General features: G+C 41.7%; 1 protein-coding gene across 1 annotated transcript in view; it reads right to left on the bottom strand.

Moving 5' to 3' along the window:
• TTC7B (tetratricopeptide repeat domain 7B) overlaps positions 1–19,731 on the bottom strand; it is a 260,809-nt gene that overhangs the window by 105,123 nt on the left and 135,955 nt on the right. The window contains exons 11-14 of the mRNA XM_011991788.1: positions 18,872–18,989; positions 16,728–16,785; positions 10,741–10,813; positions 7,861–8,021 (exon numbers count right to left, since the gene is read on the bottom strand). Of these exons, the coding sequence (XP_011847178.1) occupies positions 7,861–8,021; positions 10,741–10,813; positions 16,728–16,785; positions 18,872–18,989 (410 nt within the window). The remainder of the gene's footprint in view (positions 1–7,860; positions 8,022–10,740; positions 10,814–16,727; positions 16,786–18,871; positions 18,990–19,731) is intronic.

Below are 19,731 nucleotides of genomic sequence, written 5' to 3'. Positions count from 1 at the left end.
AAGTCTATATATGTGTATATGTATACATGTGTGTACACTCACACACATATTTGTACAGATGTATAGCTACATATATATATGTATGTGGCTATATGTATATCATGTAAAATAGACTTTGAAGCAAAATGCCTTGTATCTTACAACATAATGATAAAAGGTTGAATGTACCATACCAGAATACACAGCAACTCTAAACTTATATGCAACTAATAGCACAGCTTTAAAATATAGAAAGGAAAAACTGCTATAACGATGTGGTAAAAAAAAAAAAAAAAGCCAATCTGCCATCCCAGTGGTAGATTTCAACGTACCTCCTCTCAACAAATGATAGATTCAGTAGACAAAAAGCATCTATGAAAACAAAAAAGCTCTGAGTAGCATAATTAATAGCTTAACCTAATAAAATATATAAAAATTTCCTCAACAAATGCAGAAAACATTCTTTTCAGGCACACATGGAAAATTTACAAGGAGTAACCACTGGGCCACAAAATAAGTTTGACCAATTTCAAATGTATATGTAGGCTTTAAACATAATTTAATGAAGTTAAAAGCTCATAACAAAAGATAAGTTGAAAAAACTCATATTTGACAATTGTAAAACACAGTTCAAAGACAACTAATGGGTCAAAAAGAAAAGAATAACAGAAATTTCAAAATATTTAGAATTATACAATAATAAAAATTTCAGATATTGAAACTTGCTTTTTACAGCTACAGCAGTATTTAGAGGAAAATTTTTAGTCTTAAATGCTTATGTCAGAAAATAAGGCAAAAAATGAATGAACACCAAACTAAGAGATTAAGAAAAAAAAAAAAAAAACCCAAAATACAACAAAACAGAACTTAAAGAAAAAAGAAGATAGAAAATAATGAAAATGAGAACAGAAATTCATGGAAGAGAAAGTAAACCTACAAGCGAGTTGACAAAACAGTTACTGGTTCTTTGAAAGGATCAGTGTAACAGACAGGTATCTGGCAAGACTGTTCAAGAAAAGAAATAAAGTGCATTAAACAATATTAGAATTGAAAAAACTTAACCAACAAATGCTATATGAAAAATAAACATTATGCCAATAAAATTTAAAATTTAGATGAAACGGACAAATCTTTACATATAATATATATTACAGCTTATACATTATACATAGCTTAATAAAAAAAGAAATAGAATATCTGAACAGACTATAATCATTTTTAAAAAGCATTAGAAATCTTCCCATAGAAAAATACCCAGCCCCACATGGTTTTACAGATGCATTCTACCAAAACTTAACATTCTCAGAACAAATAATTCCAAAACATGCAAAAAGAAAAAGTACTACTCTAACTCACTTTATGAGGCTGGCCTAACCTTGATGCCAAAACCTGGCAAGAACAGAAGGAGAAAGGAAAAGAATAGGCCTATTTTGCAAATGAACACAAACGTGAAATTCTCTAAAAAATAAGTAAAGTGAATCCATAAAAAAGCTAATTTATCATAATCAAGCTGGGCTTATTCCAAGTATGTAAGGTGAGTTTAACATTTAAAAATATAAATTAATATATAGCATTCATAGATGATAGGAATAGTCACATAATCATCTCAATAGATACAGAAAAGGCATTTGATAAAATCTGCTATCAATTCATCATTAAAGAAAACCAACTCTTAACAAACCAGGAGGAAGGAAACTTCTTTAATCTCTTAAATAGTATCTACAAACAAACCTGTAACAAGCACAATTCTTTTTTTCTGAGGCAGGGCCTCGCTCTGTTGCCCAGACTGGAGTGTAGTAGTGCAGTCTTGACTTCCCGGGCTCAATTGATCCTCCTACTTCAGCTTTCTGAGTGGCTGGGACCACAGGTGCACACCATCACATCTGGCTACCTTTTTTTTTTTTTTTTTTTTCTGTCTTAGAGATGGGGGTCTCACAATGTTGCCCAGGCTGGTCTTGAACTCCTGAGCTCAAGCGATCCTCCTACCTTGGCCTCTCAAAGTGCTGGGATTACAGGTGTGGACCACTGCACCCAGCTAAATGTAATTCTTAATGGTAAAACATTGAAAGAATTTTCTCATTTAACTACTAGGTCCTAACTAGTACAGGTTTTAAAAAAAATGGAAAGATTAGAGAAAAAGAAACAATTTTAATCACCTCAGAAAAAAAGTCATTACCTATGTAGAAATTCCAAACTGCATTATATATGTCATTAGACTTACTAAGAATTTAGCTGGGTCAAGAAGAATGTGCAAAAGCCAGTTGCCTTTCTATACCTTCATGACAAGTACATAGTAAATTTGATTACAAAAATATTCTGTATACATATAGTGCATACAAAAGCATGAAAAATTTTTTCAGGTAACTAGAAATAAGTCTAGTAAAAAATGGGCAAAACATTTACTAAAAATTTATAAAAACATCCAAAGATACTTGTAAAGGCCTAAATAATTAGGGAGCTATAATGGCTATGGATTAGAAAACCTACTGTCATAAATATACAATTCTCTCCAAATTGAGCTATTAAATTAAACTAATTCCAAAGTCTCCAGAAGTTTTCTGTGCAACTTGACGAGCTGATTTGAAAATTTACATGAAAGTTCAAAGGCCCAGCACAAGCCATGGCAATCCAAAGAGCAGGATACAGAGAGGGATCCACTTTACGTATAATGAAGCTACGACAATGACCAGACAGTGACAATCACATGGGACGGGCACGATGGCCAATGGAACGAAATAGGAAGCTTAGAAACACCTGCGGACATTTGGTTGATGACAAAGGTGGCACTGTGGAGCAACAGGGCAAAGAATCTTTTCAGCGTTTGATGCTGGGACAATTGAATATCCTATGGGGAAAATTACACTGGCTCCCTCATACCATACACACATAAAACAGTCCATTCTAGGTGGGACCTTAGGTTTCAGTGTGAAAGACAGCACACAAGAGCTTTTAGAAGATGATTTAGGAGACTACCTTCGTGATCTTGGAGAAGGGAAAGGTTTCTTAAACTAGACATAGAAAGTACTGTCCATAAAGGAAACGACTTCTACTTTCTATTACTTTAAAATTAACAACTTCTGTTTGTCAAAAGACATCATGAAGAGAAAGCAAACAAAATCACAGCTTGGGAGAAGATTTCTGCAACACGTATAACCAAGAAAAAGACTTGTAACCATAACATATAAAGAAATATTATTAAGAAAAAGACCATCCAATGAAAAAGACCATCCAATAAAAAAGAAGGAATTTCACATACACTTCACAAAAGAGAAAAGCTGAATGACGAATAGACAAATAAAACGATGTCCAAACTCATTAGTAATGAAGGACACGAAACTTAAACTCACAAGGTGACATCATTTACCAGCAACCATCCTGCCAAAAATACGAAGTCGGGCAGCACTAAGTATTGGTGTATGGAACCACAGGGGTCTTGGGCGCTGCTGATGGGAGTGTAAACTAACACAACCCCTTTGAAAAACAGTTTGGAAGTATTTGGTAAAGTTGAAGGTACGCACATCCTATGACCTAACCATTTCACTCATAGAGAAATCCTTGAACGTGTGCACCAGGAGCCCTGTAAAAAATATTTACAAGCACTGTTCATAATAGCCAAAACCTGAAAACAACCCACGTATCTATTCACAGTAGACTAAGTAAGGAAATCTTAGTGCATTTACACAATAAATACTATTCATTCATGCAAACCAACGAGTCACTGCTGTGTGCAACAAGGAGGAGCCTCAGGAATGGGATGTTAAGCAATGAACGCAAGCAGCATAAGGACATATTCAGTCTGATTCCATTTTCTACCACAAGTTTAAAACAGGAAAAACACAATTGTTATTATTTAGGAGTACACGCTGGGGGCAGTGGCTCAGGCCTGTAATCCCAGCACTTTGGGAGGCCGAGGCGGGTGGATCGCTTGAGCTCAGGAGTTTGAGCCCAGTCTGGCCAACATGGTGAAACCCCATCACTACGAAAAATACAAAAATTAGCTGGGCATGATGGCACACACCTGCGCTCCCAGTACTCGGGAGGCTGAAGTGGAAGGATCCATTGAGCTGGGAGGTTGAGAATGCAGTGAGCTGCAATTGTACCACTGCACTCCAGCCTGGGTGATAAGAGTGAGGCCCTGTCTCAAAAAAAAAAAAAAAAAAAGAAAAAGAAAAAAGCACAATATACATGGTACAGAAACATGAGAGAATGATTAACATAAAATTTAGAATGGTGATTAACCTGTCAGGCGAGAGGCAAAAGGACAGGATACAGAGAAAAGTCATTGGCAATATTACACGGAAAATCCATATACATAGGAAATACATATACATGTTGAAAATACGTGTAAGTATATATGTATAAATAAATCTACACAGGAAATTCACAGGTAATATTAATGTTCTTTTTCCTAAACTAACAATAGGCAAACACATACGTTCATTGTATGATTTTAGATATATTTAATAAATATTCATTTGATTTTATTCAATATTTAGTAACAATTCTAAAGGACTCTAAAATACCATATTTGAACACACTTTAGTAGTATCAGTAGTAATAGTCCTAGAAATATGAGTTTCTACCCATTATTAGGTGATTACCAGATATAATGCCTCAAATGCACTAGCTAAATCAATTCTGACCACAACCCTCTGAGATGGATATTTTATTATTCACATTTTGTAGATGAGGAAATGAGACTCAGAGAGATTTAGTGACTTGCTCAAGGTCACACAACGTAAAAGGGAAGGATTTGGAGTTCTAAACTAGACTTGTCCCATTGTAAGACTGTGCTCTCAACCACTACAAAAAAGCCTTCCCCGTTCCTTTCCTTCCATACTGGACTAACCCTCTAACACTTCCAAAAATGCCTGCTTCTCCAGAGTAGTGAGCTTATTTGGGGGGGTTCCCTGAAGAAAGAATTCCTGATTCTCACAAATCCCTACAGTTAGAAACATCTTCTCAATTGTTGATTCTACTGTTGTCTCGGCCCTGCTTGGAGTGACAAAGTGGCTGAGCTGGTACCTCTCAGCTTAGAACTTTTTGGACCCTGTTAAGCTTATTCAAAGTACTTAAACAGCAAGATTTATCATTTCGTGGTGACAGGAAGGTAACGCTGGAGGGACCGGCTGTCTCCTCTGGTAACTGTCCAACAGGTGGACGGAGCTGACCCTCACGGAGGGAAGGTTTCACCTCCATCAAAACCTCCATCAAGGCCTGACTACCCATTAACCATGTCCTCCACTCCCAGGCTTCAGCAGTCTACGGTTCTGCTGCAGACAAGCTTGTCACAAACAAACAGATAACACTACATGGCAGTTGCAACAAGTGCCCACTTAGTCTTGTTTAGGTTGGTGTTGAAATGTTTTGGCCAGGCTGGGAAGAAACCATGGGATCCACTGATTACATCTGGCCCCAACTTTTAATAAAGTATTCTTGGGAAGAAGTTTCCCATCGCAAAGAAATACAAATATTTAAAAAGCAAACAAGTCACGGACTGCTCTCAGACCTGCTGCCATATGCTTTGCTTTTTTGAGCTTACGGCTTAACATTAAAATAACAGCCTTGCATTCCTCAAATATCTCTACTGCTGTTCCTTACTTCTACTACTTGAAAAGGCTGTCAGCTGCTGTCACTTGGAGGCATTACCATATTAGCCACCACTGTTTACTGCTTACCATGTGGTATGGCTATTAGCTTAATAAGCCTTCTCTTGGATGATACCCTAGGCTGTGGAAGCAGAAACCATACCCTGGAGTCCAATGCCTAATGAAAGAGCGTGTGTGTGTGTGTGTGTGTGTGTGTGTGTGTGTTCGAGGGTGAGACAGGGAATGACGCTTTATAAATATTGATGAGAGACATTGAATTCAATTGTATCGGGTTGTATTTATCGATGGTTAAAAGATCAAATATTTTTTAAACTGCTTTAACCATTTTAAGGATCAACAGCTTGGGGTAAAATCCAGAAATATAGATGGTGTACAAAAGAGCAAGCTGGAGATCTGCAAGAAGTAAAACACTGCAGCAAAGCTCTTTAATTCACTCTGCATAAATAGCTGAGCCTACAAAAGAAATCTCTAGTCAGAGGTTTCCTGGATTATAACAAGAATTCTCTCGATGGGGAGAAGTGCCCTTTTCACTTGAAGACAAAGAAATGTTTGTAATGGAAATGTGTGAACCAATTTTCCAAGGAGAGCAGCTGAAAAGCACTGATTAAAAACACAGTGAGGTGATGAGGCAGTGAAATAAAGCCAGAGCTGACCCACTTAGTTTGTGGCTGCACTTACTTCCGAAAGTGAAGAGAGCAACCCCGGGCCACCTTCTACATTCTTTCCCTTCTCCCCAACCCCAAGCAGTCCCTGCCCCATTACTGACCCTGCAATTCCGTAGACAATCAGAACCTTCCAGCGTGCAAGAATGTTTACTATTTCTGGACATTGTGTACTGGTTACTAAGCTACCGACACTGAGGATGAAATGGTAACCCAGTAGCCCAAAACACAAAGTCCTTCTCAACAAAGCCTAACCAACGGGCAATGGATTACAGTGATTCAGAGGAAAGATAAGAAGGTAGGTAGATGACCCTAGCATAAGACAGTTTACAGTGATAGTTCTTAGGGGATGTATAATACTCATTGTTTAAGAACTTCCATTCCCTAGAGAGTAAAACTAAGACACAGAGAGGGAAGATATCTTGATCACAGTCGCCTAAAATAGGAGAATCACTGAGACCTAGTGGAACAAGCCCTCAGTAACTCAGAACAAACAAGCTATAACGCCCTGTTTCCCAAATTTCACCCATTGGAGTTTAACATCACTTTTGCCATATCCAAGTATATCTGTGTTAGTATTCACCTAATATTTTTTCTTTAAATTGACTTGGAAATATCTTAATAGTCCCTTGAGCAATAATTTTCACCAAATCACTACATTCTAACGTACATTTAAGAATGTGTAACTAGGCCGGGCACGGTGGCTCATGCCTGTAATCTCAGCACTTTGGGAGACTGAGCAGGGCGGACCACAAGGTCAGGAGTTCAAGACCAGCCTGACCAACATGGTGAAACCCCGTCTCTACTAAAAATACAAAAAATTAGCTGGGCGTGGTGGCAGGTGCCTGTAGTCCCAGCTACTAGGGAAGCTGAGGCAGGAGAATCACTTGAACCTGGAAGGTGGAGGTTGCAGTGAGCTGAAACCATGCCACTGCACTCCAGCCTGGGCAACAGAGTAAGATTCTGTCTCAAAAAAAAAAAAAAAAAAAAAAAAAGGAACGTATAATTACTAAAAGTGTTCATTCACAGTCCATTTAAAATTGTCTCATGTGCTCCAATGGTACACATTGGGAAAGAGTGGATAAAGTATTTTAAATAAATAAGGATGACCTAATACTACGTTAGGATGACCTAACAGCTTTTTTTTTTTTTTTTTTTGAGATGGAATCTTGTTCTGTTGCCCAGGCTGGAATGCAGTGCAGTGGTGCGATCTCGGCTGACTGCAACCTCCGCCTACCAGGTTCAAGCAATTCTCCTGTCTCAGCCTCCCAAGTAGCTGGGACTACAGGTGCCCGCCACCACACCCAGCTGATATTTGTATTTTCAGTAGAGACAGGGCTTTACCATATTGTCCAGGTTGGTCTTGAACTCCTGACCTCAGGTGATCCACCCACCTTGGCCTCCCAAAGTGTTGGGATTACAGGCATGAGCCACTGCGCCCAGCCCTAAGTTTGTTTTTAATATCAGAAAGAAATAACAGTAAAGGGAATTTTATATTATTGACTGCCAGGGTGTCGGTGAGGGACTTAGACAGATTGGAGAGAAGGCAGGGGAAGAAGTAAATTTAATAACTTCCAAGTAAGGGAAAACTGAAGCCCAGGATCACTTACATGAAATTTTCTGGGTATTCGCTCAGGGCCATGTCAATGATGTTCAGAGCATCATGGTAATGCTTCTGTGCTGACAGCAGGAGGGCAAGGAGGTGCAGGGAGTTGGCATCGTCACCTTGAAGCTGAAGAGCTTGGCGGACATACCCCAGAGCCTCTGGGATCTGGTTTAAAACAAAACCAAAAAAGGTTTTACACACACACGTGTGCATGCGTGCACACACACACACATAAAAGAAGCCATCATTTCAATGTCTGATTCTCTTTAAATATCAAGTTGTTTCACGTTGTGCCTCATTCGCATTTTAAGCCAAGTCTTTATGGCAGCCCCAGGATATTAACCACAAATATGAAAACGGAAGCCGCCTTCGAGAGACATTCTGAGTGACAGAGTGATACAGGAGACCCTGTTTCTCTGCATAGCTGCCAATGCTGCTCCAAGTCTTTCCCTTCTCCCTAAGTAAACACTTTCTCATTCTGTCCACAAAACTGATCTACTTCTGATTATGCTCACGATGATTTTGCTCTAAGTGGAGACACATACAAAGTGTCAGAGGTTTTTAGTGGAATTAAACTGCCTTAGCTTAACTGTTCTCATTTTTTCAAGTATTACTGAAATTAAAGTGCTTAATAAGTTATAAAACCTTTAGCAGAGCTTTCCAAATGATCAGAGGCCTGTGGTTCTTTGCAGGTTCCTTTGTCTTGGACCTCCATTAGACATCAAGGAAACATGCCAAAACAGTAAACAACAAACAAAGGCCCCACACCTTTCCAAACTACAGCCCAAAATAAGTTGATTGAGAAACAAAGTGCAATGCCACATGCAAAGCAGATGCGTCCAAATTCATGTAGGACCAGACACAACCTGAACCTTTAAATGCAACAGCTGTTCGAGATTTTCTTCAAAATCATCCAAGCACAAGGGTTGATAAAATGCACACACAATGGGTATTTGACACCCTGGATTCCGTGCAGGTTTGGCAGTAACCAGGGAGGATTAGAACCCGAAGCTAGATTTTGAAATAGAGCTGTGGACTGAAGCATTCTTACACAACCATCCCACAGATGCCTTCCTGTCTTGCTCCAACTCCAGTCCTCTGTGGGGCCTCTTCTTAGCTCTCCTGCTTTTTCCCAAACCCTCAGTAACCTCCCTCCATAGTAGAAGGCCATGACTTCTCTTCCCAAACTAATTACTTTTCCTCAATGAACTTCTTTTCTTGATGGATTTAGGTTACAACTGCTGGCTGGTGGAGGCTTTCTGCTTTGGAACCATAGAATCACAGCTCTCACGGTTGGAAGGGAGACCATCCACCCCAATCCTTCAGTTACAGGGAGGAAGCTGAAGTCCAGGGAGGTGAAATGGCTTGGGCAAGGTCACCCAGCTATGAGTGTCTGACAAGAGAGTGATTCCTGTCCATTCTCTCCTCCTGGTCAAACCGCCCCCCTGCCCCAGGGAAGCAGGTAAACACTGCTTGCAGCTCTGGTGTTCTGACACCACATGCCCACAAAGGCTGCTGCCACACCCACAAGGCTCCATTTACTCATCCTTCCCCAGGTGACAGCCTACTGTGTGAACAGCACTCAACCTGGTATTGACAGGTGGGTTGAAAGGCACAGCATACGCATGATGTTGATTTGCAGGGATGACCAGGGCAACCAGGGACAAACTGATACAGGGATCAAAATGATGCCTTGAAGGAATTCAAAGCTGGTTCGTTCATTTAGTGAGTATTCCTGAGTGCTGAACACATGCCAGGCAGCATTCCAAGTGCCAGGGTAAAGCAATGACAACGACGGGCATGGGTTCCTGGAACCTACAGTCCAGTGAGAAAGATACTGAACAAGAAAGCGAGGCAAAAGGAAGAAGTACAGGCTGCTACAGGAGGAAGGCTTCATGGAGAAGGTGAGAGAAGCTGTCGGCGTAGGGGAGAGATCAGATGGTCAATCAATGCCCACACCTGCTGCAGAAGCTCAGCTGTGAGCCATAGTCAGGTGACAGGACCTCTACAGGGGCGGTATCTTGGTTTCCTCTGTCCCTAGGTTGCCAATGGAAGCCACTTCTCAATGCCATTCCCAAGCAACCAGGAAGACAGGTGCATACCTCAGCCCAGGCCTGCCAGGGGAATGGCATGTCTGGAGAGCTGACCTTTGAATCACCCTCCCAGTCAGCACTCAGGAATGTGCTGGGGTTACCACCAGTGTCTTGCACCTGGTGGGTGGGCAGGCATGTGGCCAACATCCCCAGAACAGCTGGGAGGGGATAGGAGGGTTTCGGGAATGGCAGAGGCAACATCTAAAAGCTGCCTTGGGGAAGACGAAGGCTGGCAAAACTTGCCCCTCATGCAAGGAGATAGTGTTAAGTACCCTTTTTTGAGTAGCCACAGCGGAGAACTGTTCATGTCTTCCACGTATTGTAAAGGACCTGGTTCTTTTGTCTCTGCCTGCTGGCATCTTCCTGCCAGTCAATGATACCCTTATGATAACCAGACCCCAATCAGTGGCTAAATCCCCACCATGCAGCTCAGCACTGGGTTCTGCTACCTGGCTCCCGTTGGCAAGGGACAAAGGCTCTTTGATGACTCCTGGGTTCAGGGTATATGCCATGTGCTGCTCCCCAGGTTGCCATCTGACCCTAGCTTGGGCCCTCCAGCTGTGTGGATTTAATGTCCAACAGCAGAGCCGGGAACTCCTGCGTCTTCACAGCTGATGCTCAAACCAACCAAAACAACAGGCTCTTTGCTGAAACCTCTGAGAAGGGTTCCTGGCTCCAGGTCAGCCTCGATGGAATAAAGGAAGATCACCTACCATTTCAAACTGAAGAGCTGAAGGAGTTGTATCAAGATATAGAGTGCAGCAAGCATAGGAAACACTAGAGAAACTGACCTGTCTGGAGATGGCAAGTTGCAGAGCCAGGTAGAAAGCTGCTTGGTGATCTGTGGGTGACAGGCTGTGGGCCCTGAAAAAGTATTTATGGCTATTAGTACATGGAGAGGAGGCCATTTTTACTTTCCCTATCAAACAAGTCTTTTCCACATTTGCATTCTTATACTAAGGCCCCATATTTATTTAACTATGTAACGCTTCATTTAAACTCTTCTTCTTTGTCCACCTACACATGTAAACAGTTTCCCTCTTACCAGTGTGTAAAGGTACAGAACAGGAGCGTGTTTTGTCTAGCATCTAAAATGGCAGCCGCAGCTTGTCGGCTTTGCAGAGGGCCTCAAGGTGAAGAATCCACAGGCCCTGAGGCCTGATCTCCCCAGCAGATGGGCCCCTGTGTCGTGCTGGGACACAGTGAAGCCATGTGTGCACTTGGCAAGGCGATGGCTGCTTTGGTTAAGTTTGGCTCGGCCTTCCTTAATGCTACTTTATCCAAATTTCTAGATTTCAGAGAAACCATATGAAAATCAAAGACGCAACTTTGCTTATAAAATGAGGTTTTGGTTTTTGGTGAAAAAAGGGAAAAGACACTCATTCAGTCTTTTGAAGCTTCTACAAAATTCCATGCCGTTCACTGATTTATTCCAGATAACTGTGATGTGTAAGAGTGTGGTGAGACACCAGGCTCAGTTTTAAGAACTGACATCAGACAGGAAGGGACCATACTGGCCTCCTAGTTGATTGCCAACGTGGTCTTCTCTGCTTCTATGTGGAAGTCATTTTTATTTCAGCATCAGCAACTCAAATGTGACTACGTACAAGACATAATTCTGTGTTTAAGTCTGCTGGGAAGAGAAAAACAAACTTCTACTTTCTTTAAAAGGCACCATGGAGCAGACTAATTAGGTGGGATCCAGATAGTAAACAAAACTTCATGCTGTTCTGTCAACATTCTGTGATTAAAGGAGGCTCTTCTACCAGCAGAAAACAAATTTGAGATGAAAAAGAAAACCAAATCATTATGGATTCAACTGTGGCAAACAGGCCAAAGATGGCTTTCTACAATAATAAGGTCTTTTAATTGAATTGTCTGCTGCAGGGAAGGGAGCTAATAAGCCTCCCAGGTGTTTGCCATCCAGAAAACATGCTAAGTCCACCAGTTTAGGGCACTATTTATGCAAACGTAGTAGCTCATGTGCAGGTCCAGGGTAAGGCAAAGCTAATCTCTGTCCTTATATTAATCTTAAGAGCAAAGCACCTAGACTTTCAGTCCAGGCGAATCTTCACCTGGCCTCAAGACATAGCCTTAGGACCTTTCTTAGCTTAGTTGAAGAGGCTGAAGCTGATATTGCCTGTGTTATCCTTTTACATGTCTTATTTCTCTCTTTTTTTTTTTTTTTTTTTTTTGAGACAGGGTCTCACTCTATCACCCAGGCTGGAGTGAAATGGCATGATCACTGCTCATTGCAGCCTCAACCTCCCAGGGCCCAAGCGATCCTCCCATCTCAGCCTCCCAAGGAGCTGGGACCACAGGCGTGCTCCCCACGCCCAGCTAATTTATAAATCTTTTTGTAGACATGGGGTTTCGACATGTCATCCAGGCTAGTCTAGAACTACTGGGATCAAGTGATCCTCCCACTTCGGCCTCCCAAAACGCTGGGATTACAGGCATGAGCCACCACGCCCAGCTACTAAATGTCTTATTTCTAAAGTCCACTTAGTATGTAGCAACTTTTAAAATTTTACAAACATTGGCTTTCTATGAATTTGTACATCAAAGAATATTTTTCTTTGGTGTTTATAACAGTGAGATTGAAAAATCATGGTTTCTCTCTCATAATTATTCAGGAAAAAGAATACACAATTATGAAGAAATTTTTTGATTTATTTTATCTTCCTTCACAAATAATAAAGTTTATACAACTCTCAAAAAGAGTTTCTTAGAGTTATAATTTTCTCAGTTCAATTCATATTCTTCACAAATAAATCAAGTCATGGTTGCCTCTATGCAACACCAACCAACTGAAGGGCTGGCAAGGATCTTTTGAGTTGAGGGTGTGCATAAAGATAGTTCTGGCTAAAGACCCCATGCTGGCCTCATCAAATGATTTTTCTCTGTTAACCACAGCACCGTGAAAGGAATAAACCAGCAGTGCTAGAGATCTTGGTATTTCTGGAGTGCGTTAGGGCAACATCTGAAGGATTTCCAACTTGGCTAATGATGCATATTCAACTGCCAAATTTCTAATGAGGCACAACAGAAACATACACATTTTAAAAACCTTATTTCTACAATTTGGCTAATGAATTCAACTGACCACTTTACTCACTGAAGGAAAAACGGAAATAAGGAAAATGCCAAACAAAACAAGAAAAAGCTCCCTGTGTTGATCCCAAGTAGATGCTGAAATACTTGCTTCCCACAGAGCAACTTCAGCAGCTAAGCTTCCTGTGGGAAAGCCCCTTCGGTATGCCACAGGCAACTCACAGGACAGAAATCCTCAGGCAAGGCAGGTGAGAGAAAGGACATCAGCAATCAGAAGAACTGCAAGCCTTCTGAAGTATGTACATGAATCTAAAGCAGCCTCATAAACCCCGTGCCCATATACTGAATACGTGGCTAGACTGCTCAGAAATACCTAAAAGACCTAAAAATGTCACCACAGGGATGCTCACAAAACGCTTCCCTGATCTCAAAGCACCTCCACATGATTAATTCAGTTTCTCTCCTATGAAGAAGAGCCCACTCATCCTTTTATCCACTTACCCACCCATCCATCCATCCAACCACCCACCCATCCACCTATCCATCCACCCACCATCCAACTATCTATCCATCCATCCATCCATCCATCCATCCATCCATCCATCCATGCATCCACATTATGCAGTATCTCTAATATGACACCAGGGCCTATGCTAACTTCTGGGGAGCATGGAGATGAATCATGTTAGTGCCTTTCCTTGATGAGCTCCCACCCCCACTCCAGAGGGAGAGATCCAAAATGACCATCATGACAGTGCAGTGGGAGCAGTGCCCAGAGATAGGCATGCTGGGCTGCTACTGGAAAGCATCACATGGTCGCATGGGCTTCCCAGATCACCTGGCTAGAACCCAAGGATGTTGTGGCATCTACCCCAGGGCTCTCCTAGATTCCATTTCCAACATTCTCTAGAGCTGAACCAAGAATATAGAGAAGGCTGATCAATGTTGACCCTAGTCCATAAGGCACATATCTTGTAACAATAATAACTACAGTTTGTGAAGTTATCAACTATTAAGCTTCTTGTCCAAAAACAGCCAGTAAATCAGAGAAAGCCAGAAGTGGAGTGGAAAGCACATGATTGCAAAGCCCGTTCTTTGTACACTGTCACCTTGCTGCCTTGTTTAGCCAATTCTCCTTGAATTCCCCTTCAGTCCTGATTACAGGGCCCATTGGATTCGTGCATTAAGTTTTTTTAAAAGTGCAAACCCTGGTTAAATCTGTTGCTCAGGAATCTCTCGTTAGTTACACACACAGAGGGTGACCAACTTGTCCTGGTTTGTCCAGGATGTTCCTGATTTTAGGATTGAAAGTCCCATGTTCTGGGAAACCACTCAGTCCTCAAGAGATTGGGATGGCTCATCACCCTATATGCACAAATCATACCACACTTAAACTCGAGTTAGGAGAGAAAGGGGAAAACAAAGCAAGACTGTGTACCCTATGCCACAATGAGTGATAAACACAACCACCACCATGCCACCCCTGCCTCCTGGAGCACCAGGCTTTATGCATACTGTGGGCCATGCAATGAAAGGCGCTCTCAACTGTTTTCAGGATTGCTTTTCTCAGTAGGATGTGAGAGCCTGCAGAAGCAGCAACTCAGATCAATTCAGCATCTTCAGAAGCTTTGCAAACAATATTGTGTTCTTCTTCGCTATACTTTTGTACAGGGCAAATGAATTGGTTCAGCTGCTTGGGTTGAGCTTATGAGTGTAGGAACAGCTGAGGGTCTCACATTCAGATGCAGCCGCCCAACCTGGATGTCTTCAAAAATCACCTCTTTGGATCCACTAGAGAACAAATATTTCTGAATTATGGCTCCAGTCATAATGAAGAGTTAACTTTCTTGTGCTATATCTGCAACCCCACCCCTTCTTGAATTGTGTTTTCTTTTTAAACAAAAAATGCAAAACATTAGTATAAACAGAATTGTGGGGAGGATATTTAAAATACATAGTAGAGAAAGTACTTCTCATCAAAGTAGTTTTAAATTATCCATTTACATTTAAGAAGTAATACAAATCATTTTTATTTACTTAAAATCTTTCCCTTAAAGATGTTGGTTAGGATTGCAATTCACTAGAATAGTCCTAGTTACTGTGTACTTGAAACAAAATGAAAAACATTCCTTTGAAAAACATTCTATATTTCACACAACTTCTAATTTAGGTTAGCCTTCTGCAATATCATCAGTTAGGTTAGTGGGATTTTATTACTCTTTATTCCCATATGAACTAATATTTTAAAAATCTCTTTGAATTTAAACTTAAGCAAAAGACGAACAAAAAAGAATTCAGGCCAATGGAGCAGCTGTTACATAACAAGAAGTTATACTGGCAGCTCAAGGCAGACCACCACTGTGGCTGTTTTTAGAGAGCCAGTAAGATGTGCTGATTTAAGAAAAGTGAAACAGATGTAATGACCACTTTCTTAAGCATCCATGTGTGGGTTCTACAAACTAGGACTGGAAAATTTAAATCTCCAAATCATTTGAAATGGAAATGCTTTCCACACTCCGTGCTGAAGAACATCAACAAAAGCTTAGCACAGAGACAGGAGATCTGTTTGCAGATGTCAGTTGGTACTTTTTATCATTACCCAGACTGGGGCTGGCAACCTGAAGTAGCTACCGGCAAGGCTGCTAGGAAACAGAAATGAGACGGAAGAGTTTCAGACTCACCGAAACCAGTGATCATGATTTCATGAAAAAAGGCACATGGACACCATGATAAATTGGTAGGCAGCCCCAGTCCTAAGGAAAGAGTCTAACAAAGCTTGTCAGGTATTAGGAAGGCCTCATGAAATGTCCATGTAAGTATCTAAGTTTCTAATACAATTCTAAGAAATCAGTGTAACTCAGATACATTTAAAGTGACAGCATCAATACCAATTCTAGATTTCACATCATAGGGCTATACTTCCAGATAATTTCATTTTTGTGATTATACCTGTAATGAGAATAAAATGAGGGCAATGTAGTATGGTGGGGCAGGAGAAACTGGGTTAGAGTCAGGAGACCCTGACCACATACTGACTTCAACAGCTGCGGGACCGGCAGCTCCTGTAACTCCTGTGCCTCAGTCCCTGACCTGCAAGGGACATATTGCCTGTCTGTCTTTCTTACTTGTGTGTGGTTAGCAACAAATTAAATAAGGGATATGAAGGCACACTGTGACGCTCGAGCATTTTATAATTGCAAGGCCTTCTCCTAATTTCCTGAGAGGCACAATGACAGAGAGAAGCACAAAGTGTTATGGAACAAGGTGGGGGCGGGGAGTTTGGGGCTCACTGTCTTCACGCAGTATTTCAGAGACTTCCTGAAATCAGCCTTCTCATTCCTTAATACAAAAACCTGCAGCTTGACATGTTAAAAAAAAAAAAAAAAGCTAGAAAAGAATAATCTCTTCTCTAGATGATGACAAATGTCTTTAATAAAGGACTCATCTCCCTCGGCATACAAAGTATCTGTCTTTTTCGAGCTGAAGTCACTTCATTAGGAATGAATAAAATGTGCCCAAATGGATAAACAGATTAAGAGTGCAGATTGATACAGCAACAAGTGACGTAGCAGGGTTTGCACGCTGTGTGTTCAGTGCTCAGGACGAAAGACTCTCAGGGGTAAAACACTGTTTACATAATCTTTATAAATATCTCTTCTTTTTATACTCATCATACTTTGGTGTCATTATGTACAGCCGAGTGAAAAGATGAACTCCCACTCACCTCTGAAATGCAAGAAGCGCCTTTCTCTGTAGGACCTCCTGCATCCCTCGCAAAGAAGCTAAGAAAAGGGTTCAGTTAGTCAGTGGCATGGGAGATCAGGGAGTTTTGACAAATACAAAACCCATCACAAAACCTGTGCATTCAACTGGATGAAAAGCAACAATGTCCGAGTGCCTGTGTGCCCAGTCCTGCAGCAGGCCCTGGAGAAGATAGCAAACAGAGCTACCCCCGAGTGCTTGCACGCATTGGGTGTGACTGTGGAACAATGCCAAGGGGGCAGTGTGAGTTGGGTGGTCACTCTTGGTACTCCCAGGCATATGGGGGCCATTTGCAAAAGACCAGTTGGGAGCTCCAGAAGGAGCATGACTGCCCTCTCAAGTGCAGGCATGTAACTCAGGGGAACGACAAGCTCCATGAGGGTGGGGTGGGAGGGATGCAAGCGCCAGCAGTGTTGATTTTGACAGCCTTCAGAGTCCCTTCTGCCACTGACAAGCTGCAGTGCTGGGCCACCGACACTAGCTTGCTGCCTTGAAAGGCCAGCTTGGTTCACACTGGGCAATGGCCAGGACTTCAACACCTTCAAGTGAACACAAGGGATGAAGTAGGCAAACCCAACACTGATCATGGAAAATTAGCTCAAAAGTGTGAGGCCACCTGGCTGTGAGTCAACACTTCTCCTGTGCAGAGCACGTGAGAAACGGCCCCTTAAGCCTGGCTAGGAATGAAAAAGGTGCTTTTTACTACGGCAAGAGAAAAAGTCCTGGAGGAAACTGTTTATGGTTGGAACTGCAAGAGGCCGTTACCTAAAGCCTCCAACATGGCACCTCCCAGCCTGGCATGAGACTGAGAGCAGTGAAAGGCTGCCAGGGGGTCAATGTGGCTGGAGACCATGGCTAACGTAACTTAGAACAGCAGTGACCCAGCTAGAGAGAACCTCAAAAGGCCCCAACTGACCCATGAATGGAAGAGGAAGCCCCACAGGGTCAAGCAACTCTCTCAAAGTTGCAGGAGTAATGAGGGGTAGAGTCTGAACTAAGAATTTACATAGGTTAATATGTGGCATTAAATTTGCCCTTCACTCAAAGTCTACTATATCAAAAGCTATGTGCTGGGTATTGCCAATGTATCATGTGTATATGGAAAATTAGCAAGTAATCCATATTGAAAAGCAATTAATATGCAAAACTTCCCCAGGACCTTTGATATTTTAGGGCAGAGAAAAGAATTTGGAGTACTTTGTAAAATAAATTACAACAAAACCATAAAGAAAAAAAGGAAGTATTATAAAAGTCAGGATAGTATTTCCTCTTAAGGGAGAGAAGGGGGTTTGTGATTGGGAGGTGCACATGGAGGGCTCCCCAGGTGGCTGGCAAGGTTCTAGCTTCTGAGCAGGCTAACGGCTACAAGATATTTTGCCTTATACTAATTCAAATTCATTAAATTATCCATTTGTTTCTGAGATTTTTGTTTTGCATTTGTGTTACATTTAACAACAACATGATAAAAGAACAGTAATAGTTCAGGAAAAGTTTGTTAAACTTTCTGCAAATATCACTGAAAACTTAAGTATAGAAGATTTTTTCTTAGCTAGAATCCCATCCATCAGAACTCTAAGCACATCCAAAATCACTCTTTCCAAGACCCCTAGGGGTCTTGTGAGCTGCTGCACTGCACATGTACGTATCTACAAATTCAAATGTGCAAATGGAGAAGGGGCATTTCCTGACCAGTCAAGGAAAGCTTCCTGGAAGTGTCTGGCCGACTCTTCCACATTCCTGTACCTAAGATCCAGCATCCCTTCACACAGGACAGCCCAGACCAAGTGGTAGGACAGGGGCAGGTGCAAGGCTGGGTGGGGGAATCATCCTGCAAAGCCCAGCGAGGTGCCCAGTGCACCACCAGCATAATGTACCTGAATATGAGGCCTAGGAGCCCTGGCACAGGGCCTTCCTCCCTGCCCTCCCATTCTCCCATGAGACCAAGCAAAGAAGACAGCAGCACCAGGGGCCCCACCGAACAGCACAGCAGAATGCCCCAGCTTCTGCACCCTCCTGAGACAGAAGGGGACTGTGGGAATCCTGCAGTGTAGACTTAGGCAGTCCAGCCCTGCAGCTCAGCAGCCCTGGGGGTGGGACGTCTCTCACCGTCAGTGGCCTGCAGACTGTACGTGAGCCCCAGAGCTAAGTAGCCTTTGGCCTTGAACTCTGACGTTTTCTCTCCCACATCAACGACAGTTTTGGCAAACTTTTCAGCCTCTTCCAACTGAAAAATGAGACAAGTTAAAAACAACAACAACCTGCAGAATTTCTAACATGAGTTCCCATAAGCATCTGCTGCCAAAATTGGGTTTCTGATGAGTCACTTTGAAAATGACTCCCAAATCTCCCAATCCCACTCTGGTGGTTCTGTTTTCTTTCTTGAGCCTCTCTTAACAGTTTGCAGGATTCCTATCTTGCTTTTTCTCTTTAAAGTTTTCCTTACTGCTTCTTTGCCTTCTTTTCCAAAGTTGCTTTCATATTTGGTGGGGGTCTATCTTTTTTATCTTTATTTTTTACTGATTGGTTCTATAATGAAGTTGTGCTAGGTATTCAGAAGCTGAACTGAATATATTTGTAAAGAATAAAGTTCTTGGAATGTTTTATGTTTGAGCCTTTCTTTTTTCCCCCCAGGATATAAAGAATCCATTTAGGCTTGGATTCTCTTTGCCATGAACTGTTATAAATTTCAAAACTCCATCCACTTATTTTACAAACCTCAACACATGTACCTTGTGCCAGCAGATTCCAATGAGAAAATGTGCACCTGTAAACTACACCACAAGAAGACCTGGTGCACAATTCATTAGAGGCAAAAATAGTAAGATTTGTTCCTTCAAAGTATGGCAAACGTTGATGATATTGAGTTGGGTGATAAGACACTGGAGTTCATATACTCTTGAGTTTTGTGGTGTTTAGAAATTTTAATAATAAAAATGCAAGAAAAAATATACAGAAAAGATTTGTTA

Source organism: Mandrillus leucophaeus, unplaced genomic scaffold (genome assembly GCF_000951045.1).
Source record: "Mandrillus leucophaeus isolate KB7577 unplaced genomic scaffold, Mleu.le_1.0 Scaffold4, whole genome shotgun sequence".
In the NCBI taxonomy this organism is placed as follows: Eukaryota; Metazoa; Chordata; class Mammalia; order Primates; family Cercopithecidae; genus Mandrillus; species Mandrillus leucophaeus.
The sequence above is the reverse complement of the archived record's forward strand: the minus strand, read 5'-3'. Positions and strand labels throughout refer to the sequence as shown.